We start from the raw sequence: 26,772 nt of genomic DNA, 5'->3' as shown, positions 1-26,772 counted from the left end.
TTCCGCTAAAGTTGCCTCCAGAGTAAAAGCACCACAATATCGGATTATCATAATCCATGTCAAAGAAACCCTTTGAACGTCATGGTTTCAACTTCCGAGTCATTAAGATTTCTTTTATTCCTTCACAACTCAAAGGTTTATTATAAAAGCCGAGCAAAAAGCATATAGGTTGTGATTTTTTTTAAGATAAAAAAATAATTTAATACTTCCGGTCTCAGTCTTCCGTTTTGCTCTAGCTTGATGCTAGTAGTGACCGAGGCGCATCACATACAGTTTGCGTCATGACGTCATGGGACAAAGGGGCCTTCCCTTTAACACATCCCATCAGAAACAGACCGAGAGCTATTTTTAGGCTTTATTAACGCTGGGGTCAAAGGAAGAACAATTTCTCAAGGTGAGTGAGAAATATTTAGATGATATCGAAAAAGTTATTAAATTAATTTGTAAATTTACAGCTTAAAAACGTTGTAACTCATTTATACAAAAGAAGGAGGTATTTAGGCATAACAATAAAATCACAGTGCTATAAAAACACTAAACAAATTAGGTTTGAATTTTTGTAAATTTAGTTGTGCACCTCTCTGTTAATTTTTTATTTAGTTTTTGTTTGTTTTGGATTGATGTAAATTGATGTTAATCATATTTTGGGAAAAATCAAGCTAATGTTTCAGAAAAACAATTGTTTCGATTGGCTAAATATTAATTTTGATTAATCTGAATTTTATTATTCCAATAATTTAATGTTTTTTGAAAAGTTCAAACTTCATAATTCTTGATAGTCCATGTAGGAGAGTTATATCTGACATTTGGTAAGAATATTGACAAACTCTACAGCGCATCATGTTCTCAAATTCATCAGTTTTAACAGTATAAGGAAAGTATCCACATGAAGGAAAAAACAAAAAACATTTTTCTACATCTGAAAGAGAACAGCGAGAATATTGGGGGAATTGAGATCAGGATTTTGCAGTTAATCCTGTTAACGCATGACCCTGTTTCTTTGAGTTGATGTCTGAACTTCTCACTGAAAAACCACAACAAGCGTTTCTGTTTTTGTTCATTTATTTCTCAAAAATTATTTTGTTACGTTTCTGTACAACTCACATCTCGACACTCTTTCAGACATTTTGCATCTAACCTGAACTTTTTTAACTTCATGACCTGCTGTAAAAACGCTTTTCAAACCATCCACGTCTCCTCACACATCCACTGAGCACCGCCTCCACTTCACCTTCATCATCATCATCATCATCATCATCTTCCTCATTCTCACAGCTGAGCTTCCTGTCAGTTCATTTATCTATGGGGGAAGGAGAGTGGAGGGCTCCTGCCTGTAGAAGAGGAGGCAGGAGCAGAAACATTAAAACGGCACAAGGAAACATATGGACCCATAACGGGAGAAAGGAATAACAGCAAGGCATTCTGGGAAACGTGTTAGCTGTCAGATTGGAGGATGGATTTGGGAAAGCAGCCGTTAAAACTTCATTTCCATGTTGATCATCACTCTCCTCCTGTTGGAGAACTTTCGTGGCCTGGTCACATCCTCTGATCCGAGCAAACACGTTTCCCCAAATCCTTTGAAGGATGCACAAAAATCCTGACGTCAGTGAACTGCACACATGTATCTGGCATTACAAACAGTATTCATACTTCTATTTGTGTGGAGTTGGAGGTTTCTGTCTCCCCAGTGCAGCTTTAATTGGCAAATTAAAATAACACAACCGAGGAATGGTCAGCACTGGAACTGTACAAAATAACGCATCAAAAAAAAAAAAGAAAAACTCAAAGTTGGCACACTGAAATCTCACATTTCTAATGTTTTCTGGTGGTTTTTGAGGAGCGGCAGATTTCCTCTGAACACTTCTTTATCCATGAAGATAAACACAACATGTCCCACAGCTTGTTTCCACCCAGCAGCACGTCCTCCTTATAGTGTCTCCACGGGGGTTTTGTTTTATTGAAGTCCAGTCTGTCCTATCAGTCTGCTCTCTTCTTCTCCGTCCCCCCTGCGAACATCTTCTCAGCAACATTTGCACAAATACAGAAAAAGAAACTAAAGGTTTAGTCTGCATATGAGAAATATGCTTTTTTCCCTCCACTCAAACATTCTTTAACTATCAGTGCAAATGAGGTAGACATGACACACAGCATCAGATCACACTGAGATTAGCGTCCTGCAGCAGAGATGGATGGATGGATGGGGGGTGGGGGGGTCATGTGACAGGTGGAGGGAGATCAGCTGCAGGAAGCAACCAGATGATTTGTTTTTCTACCCATTCGGACCATGCAAAGCAAATCGAGAGATGTTTGAAAAGTAAAGAGGGAGAGCCTCAAAGTGGTCGACGTCACGTGTAGGAGTGACGAGGAGCAGGACAAACCTCCGTGGGAAGTGTTGATGCTTTAAACGGCACTATTTCCAGAGTAATGGATTGGTGTTGGCATTAAAATGTTTAAAAACTTTTCAGGGATGACTTTTTTCTTATGTCAATTTCTTTTTTTCCTTATGTGTCAGCTCTTTCATACCCAGCAATGAAAATGAATAAAAAAAGCCAGATTTTTTAAAATTCGACCTGCCGAATATGTTTTAATGTATCCCCTTTACATATTAACCCAGTTTGTCTTCTTTATGGTCCAATCTTATCTAATTTAATTTAATTTAATCTAATTCAATTTTATCCTATTTTATTTATTTATTTTTAATTTTTATTCATTTTTCCCTACCAAAATTACACTTTAATTCATCAGTTATTTACTTTATTTTATCTTTCTTTTAAATTGCTTTCAAAAAAGTTTATTTTTTTTAGACCTTGTATTACAGTGGTCTGAAAATAACATGTCATACTCGTTTTACTGTTTTTCCTTATCTCTGAAAAATGAATGTAACTTTGTCTGCAAAACACATTTTAATTTTGCATTGAATACAAAACTTTAATATTAAACCCAGTTTGTCTGAGCTGTTTTATTTCTAAAGGATGTCTTAACGACCACTTTGAGGCTCCGTACAAACTGCAGGTTACAGTGTTTTCTGAGGGAACTCTGGAAGCCAAACATTAAATAAAAAAAAATAAAAACATGGCACAAAACTTGGTGAAAGAATCCAGAAATGTTATTCAGCTCGACTGCAGACGCTCCACCTTTTAATACTGGCTCAAAATAAAAAATTTAAAAAAGTAGAACTCAGCCCTGCCCAGAACTGGAGACTCCTTCTTCCCTGAGACCTGAGACAGGAATGCTGGGAAAGGTAGTCCTTTTATGTCCTCCTTTAGAAACATTAATATTTGTTTTTAGGTTTTTTTTTATAGCTCTATCACAGTAACATTGCGCTTAATCCCCACCTAGTGGTCAAAATTGGCAATTACATTTTTAAAAACTTAAAAATTAGCATACAACATAAATATTACAACTGCAGTAGAGGTAATAATAATGATAGCATCTATTGTCTGCATCTAGTACAAATCGGTTTAACTCACGTGACAAAATAATCATTATTATTACTCTAACACAGTCTCAAAGTTAGTGCTTTTATGTACACTGATAAGTACAATGCAAGTCAAAAGTGTTGGACAGTGAACAATCTTCAGTATACCTGCTACATTTACACAGGTATCTTACATTTATATGCATTTATATAAATAGGTAGTGTGCATGGTTTCCATACAAATGCTGTCTGTACACAAATCCCATGCACTGAAATGTACTTATCTGAAATGTAACATGTACATCTTATCTACAGATGCAGACTGAACTGTGGAGGGGAGGGGCAGATGGAGGGCAGGTGGGGGTGAGGGAACACTGCTAACACACAAACACACACACACACACACACACTGAGCACACAGGTTTAAGTGCTCCATTCACTCAAAAACAGCGTTCCTCTGATGGAGCGCTCTGACATGTTGGGACGTTCTCCTCAGTGTGTCCACAACAAAAACAGACTAAAAGCTTTCTGATGGTTTTAAAACGACTTTATGTTTTCAGGGTATCTGCTAAAATCCTGAGGTTAATTACAAAACCTTTTAAAGGATAAGTTCGGTTTATACAGCTTTTACATTGTTTATAGCATGAAGTAGAACAAAATACTCACCCAGAAGGTTTTCCTGATCCAAGCAGTGCTTCGGGAGATCTTTAGATCCAAAATCGTCCATTAATCGTCCAAAAACTTGTGTTTTTCACCAATATTCCATCATGCTCCGCTCCGGGTTAGTCCTCTGTTGCAGTCTGTGTCACTCCAGACAGCGCTGTGCTGCTGTACTGACCTCTGAACTGACGAAGACTTTGTTTACGTTTGTCCCTCAAAGAAAGGAGTCAGCTCTCCAGAGAGGAGCAAAGTAAACAAAGTCTTGGTCAGTTCAGAGGTCAGTACAGCCACACAGCGCTGTCAGGAGTGACACAGACTGCAGCAGAGGACTAACCCGGAGCGGACCATGATGGAATATTAGTGAAAAACACGAGTTTTTGGACGATTAACGCAGTTTTAGGAGCGGTGCTGTCTATGCCCCGATGGATCCCATTATACGGACGTCCCCTGCACGATTTAGGATCTAAATATCTCCTGAAGCACTGCTTGGATCAGGAAAACCTTCTTGGTGAGTATTTTGTTCTACTTCATTCTATAAACAATGTAAAAGCTGTATAAACCCAACTTATCCTTTAAGACTTTTTAAAAAACCTTTCAAAAAGTTTAAAGACTTTAGCGCGACTTTGAGTTGTTGTTGGCATCCACTTTTTAACAGTTGTAGTTTGCATTTTTACAGATACTATGTAAGCTGGGAAGGAATAAAGCTTGAGAGAGGTTTATCGTCGCTCCCACAACAAGAAACAAGACGTATTCAAGGCCAACTTGCAAAAAAAAAAACCCTGAAATTATTTCATTATCAAAATTTAAGACACGGACCTGAGATTGTTTGATTTGCTATATTGCTGAATTTAATTTCTCGAGTTAAGTTGATGTATTTAATTTCTCTTTTAAAAACTAGTAGTGACATTAATTTATAGCTGGTGTATATACCTCTTTTATGTATTTATTTTGTTTTATTCTTTTAAATTTTTGTATTTTTAAACTGACTCTAAGTGAGTAAAGTAATTGTATTTTATAACTTTATTGGCCGAATGTTTAACGTCCCAATCAGGAAACAGTCGCGAGGAGGAAAATAATTTCATGGATATTTTTGGAGCTCGAATACCTTCAAAATTTAATACCCCTTAAAGACTTTTTAAAACTTTTTAAGACCCCGCAGACACCCTGGTTTTATATTTTATTCTTCAGGTCAATCATTTTAATTGGCTGTATAACAGTTAAGGAAAAAAATGGACACAACACAAAAGATGTTGGTCAAAAGTGAAGCCAAACATCTGTGAAAAGCCGTGTTTGATGCCAGCTATGAAAACAGCTTTAACACTTCTTTTCTGATCATCAATTCACTGCTTCTCAGACTTTTTACTGAACTTTAAGAGACAAAATGATTCTTCTTCTCTCCTAAACAGATGGATAAGCTAACGAAAAGAGACCTGCTTCTGTGAGCGGACACGCAGAGGGATCAAGCTCACGTCACAAACACGTCAGAGCGGGAGGAGAGTTGGAGGAGAGTTGGAGAAGTGGGACAGAGCGATGGCAGTGTTTGTTTTCATCGTCATTTACAGGATCTTATCTCTATAAAGGAAAAAGGTGTGTTCAGGTGACCCTCCCCTGGCTGGCCCACCCAGACCCCGACCCCCTGAAAAAAAAAGCGTCCTAACTCTCCTGAACGTATGAAACACGTAGAAACCAAGAACTGGGTTTACAATTGAGCGTCATTTACATAGTTACAGTGGTTTTTAAAGCACCGCTACCCACGAGAAGCTTCACGCCTCGTTTCCTGTCGACCTGCTGAACTTTGACCCTGAAGCCAGAAGGTGTCGAACCTGAGCGCGGTCCGCCTGGCGACTCCTGCAGTTAAACCGTCTCACTGCCAAACTCAATACTGTGCAATGGTTTCAGTGTTACAGACGAACAAGCAGACTTCTTTTTTTTTTACTTGTTCCCTTTGCAACACATGGCTCTTTTTCACATGTTAAACGACAGATTTTGTGATTTTCTGTTTTCTTAGTGAGGACTCTTCTGAGCGACTGAAGCGTTTGATACTCGTGTGTTTCTGTAGTGATTAAAGGATTCGTCTTTTCACCGAGGACACGCTGAGAAAGGCTAAAACTGACTTTAAAACAAGGTGTTTGGTTTTCTACTCGCTCAGGGATCATCCTCAAATTATCTAAAAACTACCCCCCACCCCCCCTCCCGTCCCCTCACCCCGCCTGAGGAGGCGGCGTGAGCGTAGCCCTGTTTGGCGGACAGATCCGAGCAGAGGAGGCGTCCGGCGCTCTCAGGAGTACGACAGGTGAGAGCCGTTGGAAATGTGAGAAGTGACCGATGTGCTCCGGCTCAGCCCCCCATCGCTCCCCCCGCCCCCTCCGGGCCCCCCAGACGCCGTCCTCCTCAGAGGCTGGGGGCTGTTCCTAAGGGCCATGAGGCTGGGGCCCCTGACGCTCAGGTTCCCCCCGCCGTAGCCTCCCTGTGACGACGACGAGGAGGAGGCGGAGGACGGGGGGGAGTTGGAGGAGAGGGAGATGGGAGGAGGAGGTGGTGGAGGAGGCAGGAGGGCTAAGGACTGGGCGGAGGCGTGGGAGGACAGGTGGTGGTGGTAGTGGCTCTGGGAGTGGTAGGGGTAATGGCTGCCCCCTCCCACCCACTCGCGGGAGCGCTCGCGCTCTCTGCTGCTGTCGTGGGGGTCGCGGTACAGCTGCGGCGTGCTCTGGTGGTGCTGGTAGTGCTGGTGGTGGTGGTGGTGAGAGGAGGAGGAGGAGGAGGAAGAGGAGGGGGAGTGGCCCCTGCTCTTGTGTGGTTCGCTGTCCCTGCCGAGGCCGTGGGAGGAGGTGATGGACTCGGCGCGGCTGAAGCCTCCCCCGCCGTGGTTCTGACTCCTCCAGGACGGCGTGGACACTGAGTTCTGGACGCTGTGGCTCCAGTGGCTGCCGGAGCGGGGGACGGGTCGGGACGGCCAGCCGCTGGAGCCCGAGGAGGGGCTGGGGGTGGGGTAGCCCTGGTTGAAGGCCTCGGCGGGGATGCCGCTCAGCGCCATGTTGCTGAAGCCCAGACGCATGCTCTCCGAGTCGAAGGCCTCGATCTCATGAGCCTGGCGCTCCAGCAGAGTCCGGATCCGCTCCGAGCGTTCGTTCTGCAGGGACAGCATCTCCTCCTCGATCTGACAACACACAACAACACACAGCCACAGAGTCACAGTCACGCTTAGGTCTGTCACGATAATCAACAAATCAATGAACGGAGCAATAAATAAAAACGTCCTGGGTAAGTTCTCCAGCCTGGATAAACTGACACGTGCTGCATGTTTGTTTTCCTCCTCTCTTTGGACCAAAGAGGCTGAATGAGAAGATGGCTCACTACGTCTATCTTTCCTAACATCGGGGTGCATAGGTTCTTTAGCAGATTTAGCAGATTTATAGCGGAGTGAGCATCTGGCAAAAATGCGATCTTTGGGGTGAAGACGGGGCTGCTGGCGCGTACACACGGAGAGAGCTGAAGCAGCGTCCTGAGGGGTAAGGAGGAAACACACGCTAATATGAGTGATGGCACCAAAGATACGGTTCTTAAGCCGCCTGCCACAGTCCCAGTGTGGGAATATTCTGTTTTTTATCAGAATGAACAAAGTGTGAGCTCATGAACACCAACGAGCCGATATGTGGCATTTGTTTGAAAATAGTGGCGACGAAGAAGAAGAAGGGGAGGTGCAGTGGAGCCTTGTTCTTTGACAATCCGCTCTTACTGAGGCTTTTGGTCGGCAAAGGAAATAGAAATAAAAGCTCCACATGGTGGCGCTCAAAGACAGATACATCGCCAAAGAAATGCAGCCCTTTGATACGGTTAAAGCCAGAAATGTTCAAAATGTTTGACAGACAGTACGGATTGACTGGGAAAAAGGACATGTTACAAACAATTCAGGAACTGTACAAACTCCCTTTGATTTAGGCTAGAGTTTTTATTGTTGTTGTTTTTTCTTTAGAGACAGGGTCTATGTTTTATTGTTTTTGATTAGTATTATTTTCATTGACATGTATTTTTTTCTAAAAGAGAGTCCATTTCATTTTCATTTTTTTTCTCTTTCTTGTTTGTTAAATTTATTATTATTTTTTGTTTAATTTATTTTATTTAAAAGATCCTGACCTTTTAACTACAGTTAAATACTCTTAAGAAATTAAAGTTTCTTGCTTTTGATATGGTGTACTCACTTTATTATCCCATTTATCATAATTACATCAATGAAAAATGGAAGAAAAATCAAAATAATATTGACAAAAATATCGTTTATCAGCAATAATATTGTGGAAAATTATCGTCTAACAAAATTTGTTATCGTGACAGGCCTAGTCACACCAACAACACTCAGCAGGTTTTCTCTCAGTGAAAGAGCAGAAAACTTCTGATTTATGGATAATTACTCCACCAGGAGGCATTTCGTACCCTCTGCTCCAGCAGCGCGCGGCGGATGGACACCCTCTGCTCCAGGTCCTTCACCTCCCGCTCGTGCTGGGTGTCCGTGTGGATCTTGATCTTGCTCTGGTAGGCGTTGAGCAGCTCCAGCTCCTGCTGTAGCTGCATCCTCAGCACCTGGTACTCTGCCTCCTGGGTCTCGTCCAGACGCAGCTGTGGAGACAAACGGGGCGAGAAGCCGAATCAGAATCTGAACGAGCTCTGGAAACGGACGTGGTGACGTGAGGCCTGCTGTCGTCTGTTTTAACTTTTATTTAAAGAATTCAAATGTTAGAATAGTGTTAAAATCAGACCTTCTGACTGAATAAATCATTTCTAATATTTCTAAATCTGCTGCCTGTGTGGTGTGTGGTGGAGGTGCAGATGTTGGTGTCAGGTGGAGCAGGTGGGCGGGGTTTCCTTGCCTTACTCACAGCCTGTGTGGACAGCATGTCGTTGATGGAGTGGTCGTACTGCTCGGCCAGGATGGCCAGCTTACGTGTTTGCTCCTCTTTGAGGCGTTTGAGGACGGCTTTGTGGTCGGATTTGGGAGTGCTCTCCAGCAGGTGGTTCCTCAGGGCTTTGTACTGACGGGTCTGGATCTTACAGGTCTCCTGGAACTGGCGCTTGATCTGCAGCTCTTTGGACTGAGACAGGATCCACAGGTCATGAGACAGTTTGGGATTTTATCAGGAATGTTTGATTGTATTTTTATTGAAAGCAGTGAAACTCTGACCCTATGAGGGCTCTGTGAACCGGTTTTTCAATTAGTCTGTTCTGGTTTGATCCGGTCCCCCTCTTACCTTGAGGCTCTTGGGCTGCTGTCGGACCTCCACCGTGTGTTTCTGTCGCAGTTCCTGCTCTCGGCGCTTGTTGTACTCCATCTGGTTGGTCAGCTCAGTTTGGTGCTGGGTCCGGATCAGTTCGGCCCGGGTCCGCTGCACGGAGCTCAGCTGCCTGAACTCCAGCTCCTGGGTGGACTCGTGGTGCCGCAGCAGCATGGCGCACTCCAGATCCTTCTGGGTCTGCTTCTTGTTCAGGTCCTGATGGAGACGGATGGAGAACGGTTACTGATGGTGAAATAACAGGTTAAAGGTTTTTATCAATCAATCAAACTTTATTTGTATGGCACTTTTCATACAGGGTTTCGTAATACAAAGTGCTTCACATGAGAAAAAGATCAAATAAAATAATAAGTGGAATAAAAAGCAGAAATTTAATAATTACAGCAGAATAAGAGGACTGAGGAAATGCCATTTTGTATTAAAAATAAGGAAACTCAGGAGCTAAAAGTAATATGACACTTAAAAATACTTGAAAATACTCAAAAATACTAGAGGGTAAGATAAATAAATGAGTGAATAAATAAATAAAATTATATAACATTATAGAACAAAAGTTAGATAAATAATATTGTAAAATGGGATAGTGCAATATCAGGTGCGTAATAAAATCAGCTAAAATTGGAGAAGTATTAAATAAAAAATAAAATTTCAAGTAAAAAAAACAAATAAATAAATAATACATAAAATAAAATAAAAATCTTACTGAAATGTAGTAATAAAACAAAATAAAAGGGTTAAAATAAGTTATAATAACATAAAATAATATCAAATACAATCAGCTAAAAGTGAGATTAAAGAGGTATCACAGACAGCTGAGGGTAACAGGGTTAGCTGAGCAGCCGGACCTCTCTGAGCAGGTCCTGCTCCAGGTTGTGGCGAGCCAGCAGCATCTTCCTCTTGTACTGGCGACACTGCAGCTCGTAGTACTGCCTCTGCCTCCGCAGCAGGCTGGCCTCCTCCTCCGCCTGCATCTGCTGCAGACACTCCTTCTGACGGATCAACCACTCCTGCTTCTCCCGCTTCGGGGTCGACTGGTTCTGGTTCAGCTCCTGTTCAGAGGAGGGCAGATGGTTTAGCATCAGGAGACCGTCACACATCCACATGTTGGTGTCAGCATCAGTGAGCCTCACCTCTTTCAGCTGGTCTTTGCGCTGGCGGTACTGTCGTTTCTGGGACTCCAACAAACTGGTCAGCTCCTTCTTCTGCTGGCCCAGGATGTGCTGCTGAAACTTCTTCTCCTCAGCCAGAGCCGCTTTAGTCTGCAGAGGACACAAACCATCACATGAAGTCAGTAACCTGCTCACAGCGTGCCTGTTTGTCTCGTTACAGGCTCCGCGGCGTTTCCATCAGCCTCACCTCCTTCTCCAGGATGGCCTGGTGCTTCTTCACCAGCTTGTCGGCCTCGGTGGAGAAGTTGTTCCTCTGGTTCTCCAGCTCTTTGTCCAGCTTCAGCTGGTGCTCGTCCATCTCCGCCTTCAGCTTGTTCTCCAGCCCCATCAGCTGTTTCTGGTGCTGCCGCCTCATCCGCTTGTACCCAGACATCTGCTCCCGCAGCGCTGAGCCCTGCTCGTGCTCCTGGATCTGCCGGGTCACCTGGAGGAGGGGAGGAGGAAATCAGTCCGTCACTGTTTATGTTCAGGTTCGTTTGACTGTGTGTGGCTTTAACTGAGAGGAAATAAAGGTTTCCTGTGTTTTTCAGCTTCTCTAAGTTAATTTCTCTGCCTTCCTCTTCCTTAAAAACAAAAATCCTGCCGAATATTTTTCAAATAAAGTGCCAACTCCCTCGTAAGAGGATCTGCTGAGTCATCTCACCAACGAGGCGGTTCTGATGGTGGCAAAGTGGTCTCTGTTGCGGTAGTACGCTCTGCGGCGTCCAGCTGACGGAGCCTGGGGTTGATCCATCTCTGGCTGGTAGGGGTCGTCGTAGATGTTATCCTGACCCTGAGCAGAGACGGGTCCATGTGAGGAGGTTTCAGATAAAAGTGTTAAATCGGTGTGACAGAGGAGGGTCAGGTGGAGGTTTTTACCGTGGGTCTGTGGATGATGGAGCTGTTGGAGGTGACGGTGTGCTCGCCTTCCTGCATCATGGCCATCTCACTGCTGCTGTCGTCAGAGGCGTCGGCGAGACTGTTGACCGAGCTGCTCTGGGAGCTGGCGGAGATGGACATGCTGGGCACGGACTGGGAGCTCTCCATGCTGTTCACGGTTCCTGTACGCAGCAGGTACTGCTCCACCTCCTGCTCCACACACACACACACACACACACCACCCTGATTTAACACAGTTCAAGCAGGAAGAGACAGATCATCAGTCCACTCCTTTCTTTCTCCTCCTGGGGACCCTCACCTCCTCGTCCTCCCCTCCCTCTGACACCGGGCCGTTCTGCTGGGTCTCCTGGAAGAGGATCTTCTTCATCTTGCGGTACTGCAGGTTGTCCAGCTCTCGCACCGCATCCTTGGTTCTTGCGATGAGGTCCATGATGACCGTCAGAGGACGCTCGCGGCACAAAAAGCGATGCTGTGAAGGGAGCAGCAGGTGAACACAGACATGTTTTGTATCTCCTGTAACCAGCCGTGTGTTAAAGTTTGCAAACGTCTGAGCGTGGGCGTATCCTCACATTCAGCAGCACGTCAGAGGTAGGCCGGTCCTGGGGAATCTTCTGTAGGCAAGAGTCGACAAAGTTGCGGAAGGAGTCAGACCTGCAGAGAAACGGGATCAGGTTAATTCACAGGTTTACGTCTGAACAGAGCTGTGAAAGCAGGAAAGTGTGACTCAGAGCTGCAGTGGAAAAATAAAAGCAGCAGAAACAGTTTCGTTGGAAAGGTTTGACACTATAATGAGAGCGGACAGCAGAGGAGGTGACACATGTACTCACCAGTGATTGGACTGAAGGACGGGGCTTTCATTCTGAGCGATGTGATATAAGGCACTCATAGCATTCATGTTGAACAGAGGGGGCTTCCTCTCAGCTGTGGGAAAAGCATCAGACTGTTAGTGTCAGATAGAAACACAGCAACACTCAGACAGGAGCTAGACAGCAGGTCAGTACCCAGCTCTATGGAGGTGATGCCCAGGGACCAGACGTCCACTTTGCCGTCGTACTGTCCTTCATCCATGGCCAGGATCACCTCTGGAGCCATCCTGAAAACACCAGAAACACCTCACCGTCAGCGTGTGTGTTTAGAGTTACGTAACTGAGGTTTGTCACCAATGAGGAGGGATGGGAACTGATAAGATTTTTTCAACACCGATTCTCTTATCAATTCCTGTTGTGAATTTTCTTGGTACAAAAAGTATCTTTACAGGTTTTCTGTGTCAACAACATTTAATTGAGTTTATACTGTAAGTGAATAAAATGTAACTGGTCCCTGAGTCTGGATATTTCTGGGCATAATTAAACAGAAACAGGTCAAAATTTCACACAATGTGACGTTGATGTTCTGTGTTGTAGTATATTAATAATCCAAGTAGGCCATCTAGTGTCTCAAAGTGGTTATAGCAATGGTTTAAGCTGTTTGGAACCTTTCCGTCAGCCATGAGCCTTTCATTAGCTTGTTAGCTTTAACATTTGAAATTCTCAGTATTTTTTACAAAGAGTTGATGTGATATGTTTCTGTGATGAAAGTTGAAATTCTATTCTGATGCTAACTGCTAGCATATCAATGCAGTTTCCCATATACGTTAGCATCAAGCTAGCTCTAGTTTGTTATTTTGGTAAATAAGGTGATTTATACCATGTTGAATGTACTGGATATGAATCTCCTGAGAGAGAGTGATGAACATTTCTTTATGAAGTCAGTTCTTCAGGAAAACTTCAAGCTGAAAATCCTGAATCAGAGTTTTCATGGGAAACGTTAGCTAACTGCTAAGCTAAGCTAGCTTCAGCAAACTAGTTGACGTAAGGCCCGGCGGCTCTGGCACAATGTAAAGAATTGATAAAGGAATCGTTAAGGACAAAGGCTAACGATATCGGTGGATTGAATAATTTCTGATCGATTCCCAACAGGAAGCGGTTTTTGATTCCCATCTCTACCAATGAGGAGCTGTAAATGATTTATTGGAAGCAGGTTTTGATTGAACACTCACCAGTAAGGAGTCCCTACGAAGGAGTTAGCTGGAGAAACGATGGAGGCAGAGCCAAAGTCCCCGAGTTTGACCTGACCCGGCTCCGTCAGGAGGATGTTTCCTGCTTTAACGTCCCTGCAGAATCAGAACCGTGATGGTTACAAGCCTGATAACTTCCTCTGACGTTAATTTACATGTCAGGATCCAACTGCGTGCAAACATCTCACCTGTGTATCATGTTGTGAGAGTGAAGATATGCTAATCCCTGCAGTGCACCATGGGTAATAGCAGCTATTTCGATTTCCTGGAGTGGCTTTTTGTGAACTGCAAAGACAAAAGGACAAATTTCAGCCACAAACAACAATTTGTCGACGGTTAAAGAAAACAAGCGAGAGTGCGTCGTGCTGAACTGACCTTCAAGGAGGTCTGAGGCGGAGCCGAGGCAGTACTCCATCACCAGCTGAGGGAGAAGCATTAAACAGTCAGGGTGCAGGTTACATTAACAAGGAGAAAGCTCATCATTACGCAGATGATTACAGGTGGGGTTAAAGGTTGGAGCTGGTTACACTTTGCTTTTTAACGCAGAGACAGGAGGAAACGTAGCCCATACGCACCCATGCTGTGTGCTCCTTCAGGTAACAGCCCAGGTACTCGATGGTGTTGGGGTGACGGAGCTTCTGCAGGAACTTCACCTCTTTGATGATGTCCTGCCATTTCTGAACAAACAGATAAAACCCTCTCAGTTCTTACATCCTGTGTCGTACTCTCTCCTCCTGTCAGCTCAGACACAGACACAAATCAGATTTATGACCTGATGTAACTAAAGCCTTTGAGGGGAGTTGAAAGCAGTCTGTGAGAGCACATCAGCTTTTCTTTTGGCTCATTTTCACCCGTATAAACCTTGATGGCTCTTTGTTACCCTGCTTTTATGAAACCCGCCCTGTCATTCTTCTTTGTTTCACGGTTTGGTAACACGTCTCCACAAACAGAAACGCTCCTAATCAAAGTGTGGAGTGGGAAAGCTTTTAGGTGACTCGTCTCGGGCTGTCAGGTTTTTTTCTGTACAGCTGCAGCGTGAGCGAACTCTGAAGCAGCTCCTCTGCTCTGGGTTCAGTTTGTTGCTCTTAAAGAATCAAACGTTACAGAAACACTTCTCCGGCTTTCCTGCCTGCCTCGCTGTTCATCTTTCTGTCACTTGTTGGTCTCACAACTTAAACTGTGAAGATTCCTGAGCGAGGACGGAGGGTTTCCACGCTCTGATAAAATGAGCTGTGTGAGTATTTTTACCTCGTTCGTCTGCTTGCCGCTGTACGACATCTTCTTGATGGCCACCACCTCATTGTTGCGCACATCTCGGGCCTGTGGGACAACAAACACACAGTTATTACTACAGATAACGTGCTAAATATTACCTAGCTTGACTCAAATAATCCTTTCTGCCAGAGGTGTCCCAGTCAGGTATTGATATCTGATATTGGATATCGGTCCAATATCAGCAAAAAAACAAGTATCGGTATCATATCGGAAGTGAAAATGTAATTTTCTCTGAAAGAACTAAAGAAAAAGTTTCATTATACATGGATGGAGTTAATATTGGGCAGGTTTCTGAGTTGAGGTTTCTGGGAATGATAATGGATGAAAATATGACATGGAAATCACATGTGTCATATGTTAAAAGAAAGTTGTCAAGGAATATTTTTATTTTGAATAAAGCAAAGGATGTTTTAGACTGCAAAGCAATGAGAGTGTTGTTCTGTTCACTCATACTGCCTTATCTGAGTTATTCTGCAGAAGTGTGGGGTAATACATATATGACTAATATAAAGCTTTTGTTTTTAATGCAGAAAAGAGCGATCAGAATCATTCACAAAGTCAAATTTAGAGAACACACCAATAGTTTATTTATTAAATCAGGGTTAGTGGAGCTTCCAGAGATAATAGAGATTCAGACATTACTAGTTTTGTTTAAAGCCAGAAACAGAGCTTTACCAGAAAACCTACAAAAGCTGTTTGTGTTTACCACAGAAGATCAAAATCAGAGAAGAAAAATTTGATTTTAAGCACCAAGTCGCTCGAACTACTCAATTGTAGGTGTAAAAATATTGAATTTTCAATCACGGGACTTTGAGGGTTGTGCAGAGACTGATCAATTTAAAAAAATGTATAAATGCAAAAAAAATGAGTCAATACACACTAGAAAATTAAATTGTATGTGATGCATGTTTTGAGATTTAAATTTGAAATTTTTGAGGGGTTCTTTATTTTATTGTAGGCTATTTATTTGTTTTTTGCTTGTTTTTGTTGTTAAAATCAATGACAGGTTAATGCTGTTGAAAATCAGCTGTATGTGAAGTCAGACCATCTGTTCTTTTTCAAAAAGTTGTTCAAGTAGAGGCAGACAAATATAAGAGACATTTCTCTTCACGCTAATCTTCTAATGTGCACCTGTGTATGGATTTGGTTGTCAGCTTTCATGTGTGGAACAAATAAATAAATAAATATCAGGACATCCCTACTTTTTGCTCGATAAAATATCATAGAAAGATCAACAGAAGAGAGACATCCAGCTTTTCCTGTGGTCACGTGATTCTGTGACTTTGTCTAAAACCTTATGACAGATTTCTTTTCTCAGAGTCTCGTCGTGCTCGTTATGGAGGAGCCCAAAGAGACAGAGAGACTTTCTGTGGTTGTAAACTTTATACAATGATCAGCTGTAACAAAACAACAACCTGCCTAAGGTCACAAACGTCCCCTTCCCATCAGACCAGTGCTGACCTGGTGTGACTCAGACCCCTCAGACCCCAGAGCATCCTGCACAGCCATGTGTGAAACGCAGATTAGAAATATGGACACATGTTTAAGAAGCCATGGAGTCCTCCAGGAGGAATCAGGTTCCTCTAATCCCTGACCCTGATTACAGAAACAAGGCGTCTTCATCACGTTTAAGGAATGAGATTTCTGGAGTAAGCTGGCTGTAACCGGGTCAGTGCCGTGCAGGGAAAGGACTGGGAGCTCTGACAGCAGCACCATCATCTCTGAGCGGATCTGTTACAGCACAGGAACCGGCGTCTCTCCAGAGCACAAAGTTCTCTCTGGTCTATTTTTACATCCTGCAGTTGTGGATATAAAAACATGAAGTCTCTTTGTCTCCTCCTGCACACTGAACACTTCTGTGACCACTTGGTGGAGCCAACAGGACGAGCGCTGTCAGTGGGCTGAGCGCAGAGACAGAACACTGTGATCCATTTCATCCAAACTGCATTACTCATTTTTTTGGTTAAGATGCTCATATATTCTCAAATCTATTCCAGCAGCTTAATCCTCCAAAAAGCTTAATCCTAAATCCTAAGTGATGCTGCAGCAGACAAAGTCAGGATGCACTGAGGCTGAGGTCAGCTGTACCCCAGATTGTAAACAACACAATGATGCAACAGAGTGCATTGTCTGAATATCACAGATTAACCCTTTACAGTCCTGCAACAATAAACGGAGGGTGTGTTTGCTTCTGGTGGGGCTGGTTTTCAATGCTTCATGATCCTGGGATCTCCATACTCTGAGATATACATGTCAATTAACCACAGTAATTAAAAACAGTAACAGAGTTCGTCATTGATGATACTGGTTTGACTGATTCAAGGGCACAAATTACATCAACACATCTTTATCAGATAGGGCTTCATTTATTTTTATGGTCTGTAAAAGAGCTGCAATGCATTATGGGCCATACGACTCATGAGCATCATTTTCTACTGAAATACTCTTGTTTACATCCAGTCACAGATAGAATTGGGGCATTTGGACGATGCTACATTCACCATATGACATCATACTTTGTGTGAATTGTATCATAGTGTTAATTTTCAGACATCCTCGCCCAAATTAATCGAATTAATCGAATTAATCGGTTGGGCCAATTAATCGGTCGGCCAAATTAATCGGTCGGCCGAATTAATCGGTCGGGCCGATTAATCGGTCAGCCAAATTAATCGGTCGTCCCGATTATGCCTGTCACCGCTTAATCATCATCGGCCAAAATATAGCAGATTATAAAAATTTTTGCTCTGTGGAGATTCTGTCACTCCTGTTCCTGTGTGTCTGTGTGTTTGGCTGCACGCTGCCCAAGTGCCCGCCCCCTCCGTCCACCATTATGTGATGTAAGACTATAGAATGACGTTTTAACATTGTGTTAGTTGCTTTTTTGTGAGATAAACAGAGATAAATGCTACTGTTACTTCACACGTCTACCATTATCTAACGTAAGACTATAATACAGTGTTTTAAGGACGTGTGAGTTGCTCATTGTGTGGTAACATTTTTAATTTTTTTTTATACTTACTGTGCTTTAAGTTTTGACTTCTTTACTTATTGTTGTGTTTACAGCTTGTTCTTGTTTATCATTGGTAAACACTACATTTCTTATGTAGACAGTTTTAAGTTCCTTGTTTTAATTTAATAGAGTTCTGTCTCTGTCTTGAATCATATGGGTATTGTAATGATTTGTGATTGTATACACTACATATCCTGTGTATATCAATGATTTTATTATACATATCAGCCGATGTATCCGATATTGGCTGATTTGTTGGATATCGGCTTTTTTTGGCCCCCAGTATCTGTATCGGCATCGGCCCCAAAAATCCCATATTGGTCGGGCTCTAATCCTCAGTCATGATTGGTCGATTAATGAAGTGAAAAGTTTGTAAAGACGTCTTTCCCCCAGCAAAGCTGCACTCCTTGTATGAAAGCAGCACTCCTGTTTAATTGATGCAAATAAATGCACATCTCTATTTCTGTAGCCGGTCTCTAATGGTCTTTTAAGGATCCTCTGAAACTCAGACCCTCAGTTTAACACAGTGGAGGTGTTAGTCTGCCACGCAGCCTGGAGAATAATTTACAGGTACAATGAAGCAGCTGAGTACAGTCGAGTTCCCGCTGTTTGTGTAATGAGGCTGGGGGACACTTTTTAAGATTCACAGCTACCTTCTCAAAAACAAAATGCAGATGAAGACGGATATTTCTGTCTTTCAGGAGCCCACACAAAATAACACCCAGGCCTCCTGGACTCAGAGTGCTTTTAAAAAGAACGGGCTTGAAAAACGGGTGAAAGATCAGACAGCTCCATTCCAGCAGAGGAGCGTCGCATCGCGCTGCTTTAGACTCGCTAGAAAAACAGAAAACTACCACCAGATCATTAGGTACAGGAACATACTCTAACTGCTGCTTAGAGCTGTATGCTCTGTCCTGAAACACTGCCTTTATTTTTTATTTATCTGTCTCTGCCGGGCTCATTCACGGACTGGCTGTGAGCCCTGTCTGTCTGAACAAAGGCAAACTGGGGTGAAAGGAAACAAAGAGACACGACAAACTAGAGGAAACTGAGAAACACTTCCAAATAAAGGTGAAGAAAACAGATTTTAAATGTTTAAATTCATCTGTGTTATGTTTATGAACGTGTATCTACCAACAAAAGCCAGACGTGACCTCAGGAAACACTCAGCCCTGAGTCTCAGAGACAGTCACATGAGGTCTTTCACTTTTTACAGAAGCTGTGAGACAAGACGAGCTCGTGAATTCAGATCCTGAAAGAGTTTAGAGCGAATTCTTGAGCCTTTCAAGCAAGCTAGCATCGCATGTATGGCCTCAATAAGATCATTAAGATTCATTCAGCGCTGTCATTGAAGACGGCATCAGTGTGAATGCCTGATGATCCACAATCCTTGACGACGTTAATGTTCCTAATGTTAATTAATCTGCATTATCAGGGAGCGAGCACCAGGCTGCGTGGAGCTTACATTTGATCATGGTGAAGTCAGGCACAGCTGGAGATACAGACACGCATGAACAGTCAAAATAACAACTGCCACAAGAGGTTAGAGGATGTGATGTCCCACTCACAAAGTAAACAGCCCCGAAGCTGCCGTGGCCGATCTCTCGGAGGTCTGCGAAAAGCTTCTCTGGATCATCTTTGCAAAAGAGGTCTGCCACGTCCGGGTCTTTCAAGTTGCCCGCCCGTGCACTCGAGGGCATGGCCAGGGCCTGGAAGACAGAGAGCTCAGATTAGTGCTGGGAGGTTAAAGGTCAGACAAGATGACATCATCAGGCCACAAGCGGACGCTGGTCGACTTGTGCATCGATGGCTCAGCTTGTTGTTAGACTGTATTTTACATAACTGCTGATTTGGATCAGGAGGAGCTGGTTTAAAAGTCACACAATAACAAAACAAAGCATCTCCTCTGTGTGTGTTTAAGTGTGTGTGAGGTGACTTTAGTCTGGAGGCTTTCTAGAGCAAATTCAGGAATGATTTTAGATCAGGGGTCTGCAAACTTTACTTTCATAAGAGCCGTTTTGCCTCAGCTCACCTGGATTACAGTCATTCAGGAGCCACAAAATCTACTTTATCTTCAAAACAAAGATGAAAAAGTAAAAAATTGTAAACATAGTAAAACTCGTCAAAAATGATCAAAACTAGTAGTCTTTTGTTTTTATAAAATTGTACATGTGATGTCTTGTTTTTCTTATAATTAATAAATTTGCAGATATGAATAGATATGAACAAATAAAATAAATTTGTAATATTATGCATTTCTTAAATTTGCAAAATGTATGAAATGTTAATTGGTTGCAAAATTTTTGCAAAATTTTAAGTGTCAAATTTTGCAAAATTAAAAAAAAAAAATCCCAAATTTTGAATTTTTAAAAATTTGCAAAAAAAAATAAAAATTCAAATAATTAGCAAAATTTTAGAAATTCAAAAAAGTTTTTTTTTTTTTTTTTTTTATAAATTTCAAATTTATTTTTAAAAAAATGTCCATTGTCAAAATATCTAAAAATGTAGAGCTTTATTGACAGAAGTGATGCATATTTAGCATAACAAAATGTTAACTCATGATTTTATTTAGTGTCGATGTCTTTAATTATCAATACCCTCTGTAAGAAAAACAAAAATTCTTTATTCAATAATATTTTTAAAGCTACAAGGAGCCACTGCAGGGGAGTCAAAGAGCCGCATGAGGCTTCAGAGCCGCAGGTTGAAGACCACTGGTTTAGATCAATGCAGAAGTATTTACCTGCATCTTTTCTGAAACATCACCTGAAACTGTAGAAACAACAACCTGAGCTTCTCAGAGGCAAAACCAAGTCCTTTTCAGCTGAAGCCCTCTGATTGGATGGATTATGAAGAAATGTAACAGGCCAGTTTCCTGTGTTTGGCCAAAGCAGAGTCTACTGGATTAAATCCAAACTATTAGTCATTTAAACCCCAAAATGTGAAACAGCAGGCCCAGGTTTTCACACCAGAACGCTCATTTTACAGCAGCTGAAATGCTCATTTTGAGAGATGTGTTAAAACGCCTGGCATTCTCTGAGGATAGCAGCTCCTGTGTAAAGAGTTATGCTAACAGCACAAGCGCTTGGTGTTAAGTTGTTATAGGCTGTGAATTCATTCTGTTTTGAAGGATTTTCCACTTCAGTTGGACAGAAAACCATCTAATTAATGTGTTAAACACCCTGGAAGATGCATTCTCCTGCTCTGGAAAAATGACCTATTTACAGAGCCCTAAAATCAGCTTCCCTGCTACTCCACATGTACGGTGCATTTCTTAGAAACTCACGCTATTTCAGGAATGTCATGACTGGTTGATTCTGAGCCCAGAGTTACCCTATGGATATGCAGAAAGGCCTTTATCTCCCACAGCTGATCTATGTAGGACAGCAACCAGCTGAGATGTTATGACATTAGCACATGAAACAGTCATGGAGACGCTGTGAGAAAATGGAGGGTTTGGCTCCAAACAGCAGGAGAAAGAACAAAAAGGCAGAGAGAGGAGTGATGTGGGGGGAGACGAAGCCTCTTCCCTTTAATGTCTCAACCATGAAGGTTGACATGAGACCGTAGAGAACAAGATGACTCATTTTATGATCTGTAAAAGACCAGCACAAAGACTGAAAAATGTCTGAGGATGGATTTAGACCGTGAAGAACTTTTCGCTTTTAATCCAGAGAAATTCTGATAATCTGACCATTGTTTGGTCACCAAACTGGAAATGTCTCATTCAGACATAAAGAATAACCTCCATTGAGAATTTAAGACAGTTAACAAATAACCTATTTTCTCTACTCTGATTAAAAACTCCTCCCTTTTTAATGTCTTATTTTCGACTGTGCTTAGAAATTTCTTTCAGGCCTTCATTAAACATCTTTGTTCAGGTCATGTTCTGTAGTCAAAGGGTGGGGCTGTGACGCCATGTCAAACTCTGATGTCTAGCAAAGAACCAGGAAATCATAACAGCTCCTTGACATAAGGTCCAATCTGCTTCAAATTTCACAATCTGTGGTCAATGTTCACCTACTAACACATCTATGAGCTCCGTTATTTATTCTCTCATCGCTCCACCCTCTGGAAATGAATGATGGTCACAGCAATACCTAGTGGTCAGAAGCAGTACTGCAACTTATTGGCTATTTAAAATACCCCATGTTTGCTTGCTGTAGGGGCAAGACCTCATCTTCATGTTTTTTTTACTGAGGCAGATCTTGCAGCATGCGTGGTGGCCGTAACATGCCCCGACAGGCGCATGGAGAAAAGGGCCTGTTTATCACTGCTCCTGGCTTTAATACCTGCCAAATACATATATGTATATACCTGTATATATAATACATGTACTTATACATGTTTATATATATATGTTATTATAACATATATTTTAGATCTGTGATATTTTCATCATTTGGGGCGACCATCTGTCATATGGGGTAACCAACAATTGGCTTAACTTTACTAAATTCAAAACTAAATATTCATCTGTTTTGGCATAAATATGAATCAATAGTATGTCTGTGTCTTTTTAATTCAACTTAAAACACACTAAAATCTCTTAATTTGTGTTTTTGCATGAATGCATATGTACTCTACATTCCAAATGTTTGATCAATGGCCAAATATACCCTTATTTTTAGTATTTTAAAATTGGCTTGTTGAAAAGATCCGTCAATGACCCAGCTACATGTCATATTGAGGGGGAAAATGTGGAAAAGTGGACGTTATTATTTCCAAAAGTGGACATATCAAGTGAAATATAAAGGTTAAAGAGTGGTTTTATCATGAAGCCAAAAAGAAATACAAGACTACCTTAACACAGATGATCACAGCACAGCAGAAAACAGCAGAAGTGTAGTCCTTTACCATCCAACTCAAATCAAAGAAGGGTAAAAATAAACCCGAGCTGAGCATCCAATCATGTGACCAGAATCAGCCCCCTGAATGTGATCTCAGCCTACACGCTGAGCCGGGGTTATTGACAAACGCAGCATCACTTTATAATGGGGTTAATGTAGCTGCTCATCCTTGAGTGTCAGCTGGAGCCCTGAGGAGAGCCGCCATCATAAAAGGGCCTCTGTGGCTCCATGAATGCACTAAAACGGGCCTCAGGGTCCCTGTTTAATGCTGGCTGCTGTGTGTAAAAGTGCTTGTAAATCTGTGCTAGACGAGAAGACATATTCCCACCCTCCCACTCTGACCCAGAGTTCTCTTCGGTACCCAGTGAACCAGTTTCCAATCTTATATTATGTGACGATGTTCAAGGCGAAGCAGCAGCAGACGCCTGCAGGCAGCTACTGTGTCTACAATCACAAGAAAAACATCCAATCTCTGAAATGTGGAAGACACTGGTGTGTGTTAGTTTACACGAACAACAATGCAGGCGTTTCAGATACAAAAGGAAGAAAAGGGTCATCCTAATAACCTTCACTACTGATCTGATTCAGGGCAAATAAAATGTAACAATACATTTCAATCATTGGTTTCTGTTACTCTTTTAAGAGTTTAGAAATTTCATAAACCCAGTTTGTTCATATCAAAATGCCTGTCCACCATTTCTTAAATCCTCAGGTCCATGAGCAAAGAAGAGAACACAAATCATCATGGGGCGTCTATTTCAGTCACTTTCCAAGTAACTGAGTTTTTCCTTGCAAGTTTAAACACAAAGCAAAGTCAGTTTCCATTACTCAACAGTGGAAAAACAAACGCATCTTCAATAGTTAAATTTAAAGGTAAAGTAAGACTCAAAGGCAGGCATGGAAAGGGGAAATACTGTGTCAATTTATCCTTAAATAAAACAGAATAAATGACTTGAAATGTGGTGCATCATCAGCATCAAAGACCAAGATAACATGGCTACAGTCAGCTACAACTTACAAACAGCTTTGCATAACAGTAGCTAGCTGTTGTCAATGTTTATTTCTGGAGCTTTCACAGACGTGAAATCATTTTTAGAATAACAGCACCTCTAAAAATGTAACTGGAGGTTTCTGCGCTGGGTAACAGACAATACGGTTATAGAAAAATCATATTATATTTTACAGATTTTAAATGTAACTCGTCAATCTTTGTGAACAAAGTGCATCGAACTTCATCCAAATGATGACATTGAATATTGCGTCCCTTATGCTGCCAACTGTCAGTGAGCCAATCCTATGGGAGCAAACAAGGTGAGAGCACAATACTTTTCAGTGTTCAGACAGATGGCATGACTCGTAAAGCAAACAACGTCTATATATAACACTGAATCCCTCCAGACCTGTTTAAATAGAAAATAAAGATGCACGAGATGCGAGGCGTTGAATTGAGAGTTTACATAAGCATTACATCAACCCTTTCCTCCAAACAGAAAGCTCAGGTCTGTAAAGTAAGATGTGTCTGAAGAAACACCAAAAACATCCTCCTCTACATCCTGTTGGGAAGCCTCATCAACAGAAACCAGTATCATCCATCTGACAATAAGAGATCTGACCTGCAGTCTCAAACTGGTAGAAACTGAACAGATATGTACGTCGAAATGTTTAAATTGTAGATCCATTGTTTAATATGTAACCTGCATTACATAAAAAAGGTGAGTGCAAGGGCAGATTTGAAGCTGTTTTTCACTTGTCAAAGGTTTCAGATGCTGAAAAATGATGCTAAATATAAAGCGATCTGTAGACGACAGGAAAGCTAACGGAGTTATCATTGTGCAGAAAAAACAGAGTTCTCACAAACAAACTGAATAAACTCACAGGACAGTTTTTTAAATAATATTTGCAGTGAGAAGTCTTTTGTTTTTTGTTACTCGCTAAATTACGACAGTGATATATTAGCCTTCTAACAGTTGATGTAGTGTCAAATCCGGCTAACTTAAAAAAATAGGTACAAACTCAGCTTATTCAAATAAGCACCTTTAAAGTTTGGCTCATAAATATTCAACAAAAAACCCTTTCAACTGAAATTCTTCGTAACAAATGAAAAACACACAAGCCCTAAGTTTTAAAAAGGGAAAGCTAACTAAGTGAGCTAGCTCTAGAGCTAACCCGATGTAGCATCACTTACCGCGGCTTATTGAGGTTCCGCTGGGGAACGAAAAACAACTGTTAGCAGCAGAGCTAGCGTGCCTCAATCCTCATATCCTGGGTCTCTTCTCGTTAGATAATCAACACTTTGCTCGGCCCATAGTTACGTGAGTCCCTCCTGGTTTAAGTGCGTCAGTTAAATAAATCAACACTTTCTAAATCGCGGAACTCGGAGCTCGCCTGTGTCCCTCTGCCGTTACTGGGTGACTAGCCTCGGCTAATTGGCTATCTTAGCTTTGATAGCTTGAAAGCTAACGTTAACATTAGCTATTCAACGGGGTGTGGCTGATGTTTGTCCGCGGTGCTCCACTTTCAAGCATAATGCCCCGCTACACTATGGTAATTAAAATAAACTAGTAAAATTTGTCCTATTGTCTGCGCCCCATCCTGAGGTCGGACTTGCTTCCCGGACCGTTTTTGTTCTTGCTAAATACAAGATGGCACAGACTGGAGGGGCGGGACTCAAGTGTTGACCGGAAACTAATTTGTTCTATTTCCAGTGAGGTTTCTATGGAAGCCCGTTCCTGATAGGTAAAAAAAGGTAAATATGTCCCAATAACAGTAAATGGATACTTTTATTTCTGTTTGTGTATAGGGGCAGGTTCTCCTGTTTTTTTATTTTTTTATTTTTTATTTTTTATTTTTTTAACCATGCCTCGTAGATTCCCTTTTCACAAATGAAGCGGTATGAATAAAATGACCTAGATAACGTAAGTGATGTAGTGCAGAGCCTCTCAGGCAGGGGTCTGCAACCTTTACTTTCATAGGAGCCATTTTACCTTAGCTCACCTGGATTGAAGTCATTCAGGGGCCACATAATGTATCATGTGATGACTTAGGTTTTTATTTGTAATAAATTTCCAAAAGTTTGAAAAACTATGAAATTTGAAAAATTTGCACAACTTCAAAAAACTTCTGTGATTTAAAAATTTGCAAAAATTTGAAACAAAAAATGGCATTTTTTTTTTAAATTGGAAATTTCAAAAAATTTGCAAGAGTTCAAATAGTTTTTAAATTTCAAACATTTGCACATTTACAAAAAAATTTGAAATGTATTTTTTCTTGATATTTCTGAATTTTTGGGAAATTAAAAAAAACATTTTTTTTTAAATGAACTTTCAAAAATTTGGAAACAATTTTAATTTCATAAAACTTTGAAATATATTGTAAAAAAGATGAAATTTTATAAATTTGCCAAATTTTAAAGTTTGTAAAGCATACCTAAAATTGATGACATAATATCTCTCTCAACTCATCTTTTTTTTTTTTTTTTTTTTTTGCTTATGTACTGCTAAATAACAGTAATATCCTCTTTAAGAAAAATGAAAACTCTTTTTTTCCAATAACATTTTTAAAGCTACAAGGAGCCACTGCAAAGGAGTCAAAGAGCCGCATGAGGCTCCAGAGCCACAGGTTGAAAACCCCTGCTCTAAGGCTTGCTGTAATGTTCATTCTAACAAGACCTATAAATTTCATCCAGATTTCATTTACGCATAGTATACACTGGTAATGTTAATGTTCCATAATGATGACTGGACCAAAAACATTCCATAGACATATTGTAACCAAAAAATAGATACTACTTTGGATTCCAGCTCCGAGCCTTTAAATCAGCAGTAAATTAAAGTCTTGGTATGGTTTCGTTCTCTCCCTTTTTGAGATATCTGTTATCAGTTGGATAAGCTTTAGCTTAAAGGTTTGATGTTTGAAATAAGAAACAAACTGTCAACACTTCTCTTGTAAACTTTTTTTAATCTTGTAAGCTCAGTGACTTTTTTAGGCTACCACATCCAGGAGCTTGATTTTGATATGATTTTTGGAAATATTGTTTTTTTTTGTATCATCAGGAATCCTAAATAAAGCTGCTGGTGTCAGTGCAGTCTGGTAGTGATATGGTGACATCTAGTGGCCAACCTGTGTACTGCTATTCATTGTCGCAAACCTTTTTCTTCCCATTACAGAATA

The 26,772-nt window shown here is 41.4% G+C and overlaps 1 protein-coding gene across 2 annotated transcripts; it reads right to left on the bottom strand.

Moving 5' to 3' along the window:
- Nucleotides 1–4,568: 4,568 nt before the first annotated feature.
- On the bottom strand, nucleotides 4,569–25,270 carry taok2a (TAO kinase 2a). Of its 2 annotated transcripts, none has more exons than XM_074696602.1 (20): nucleotides 24,788–25,270; nucleotides 19,324–19,464; nucleotides 14,716–14,787; nucleotides 14,043–14,144; nucleotides 13,843–13,888; nucleotides 13,656–13,752; nucleotides 13,450–13,563; nucleotides 12,413–12,504; nucleotides 12,239–12,332; nucleotides 11,981–12,062; nucleotides 11,710–11,880; nucleotides 11,391–11,600; nucleotides 11,176–11,304; nucleotides 10,720–10,956; nucleotides 10,494–10,622; nucleotides 10,209–10,412; nucleotides 9,322–9,561; nucleotides 8,944–9,165; nucleotides 8,510–8,692; nucleotides 4,569–7,235 (listed from the first exon to the last, which is right to left on the bottom strand). In XM_074696602.1, the coding sequence occupies exons 2-20, from the start codon at nucleotides 19,453–19,455 to the stop codon at nucleotides 6,357–6,359; spliced, it is 3,435 nt and encodes a 1,144-aa protein (XP_074552703.1). In that variant the 5' UTR covers nucleotides 19,456–19,464; nucleotides 24,788–25,270; the 3' UTR covers nucleotides 4,569–6,356. The 2 variants fall into 2 exon arrangements, with proteins under 2 accessions (XP_074552703.1, XP_074552704.1); XM_074696603.1 differs by having other exon boundaries at nucleotides 8,953–9,165.
- Nucleotides 25,271–26,772: the final 1,502 nt, after the last annotated feature.

The sequence above is a fragment of the Halichoeres trimaculatus genome, unplaced genomic scaffold (genome assembly GCF_033239565.1).
Source record: "Halichoeres trimaculatus isolate MK-OKI-2021-1 unplaced genomic scaffold, fHalTri1.1 fHalTri1_scaffold_20, whole genome shotgun sequence".
Taxonomy (NCBI): Eukaryota; Metazoa; Chordata; class Actinopteri; order Labriformes; family Labridae; genus Halichoeres; species Halichoeres trimaculatus.
This window is presented reverse-complemented; position numbering and strand designations above follow the sequence as displayed.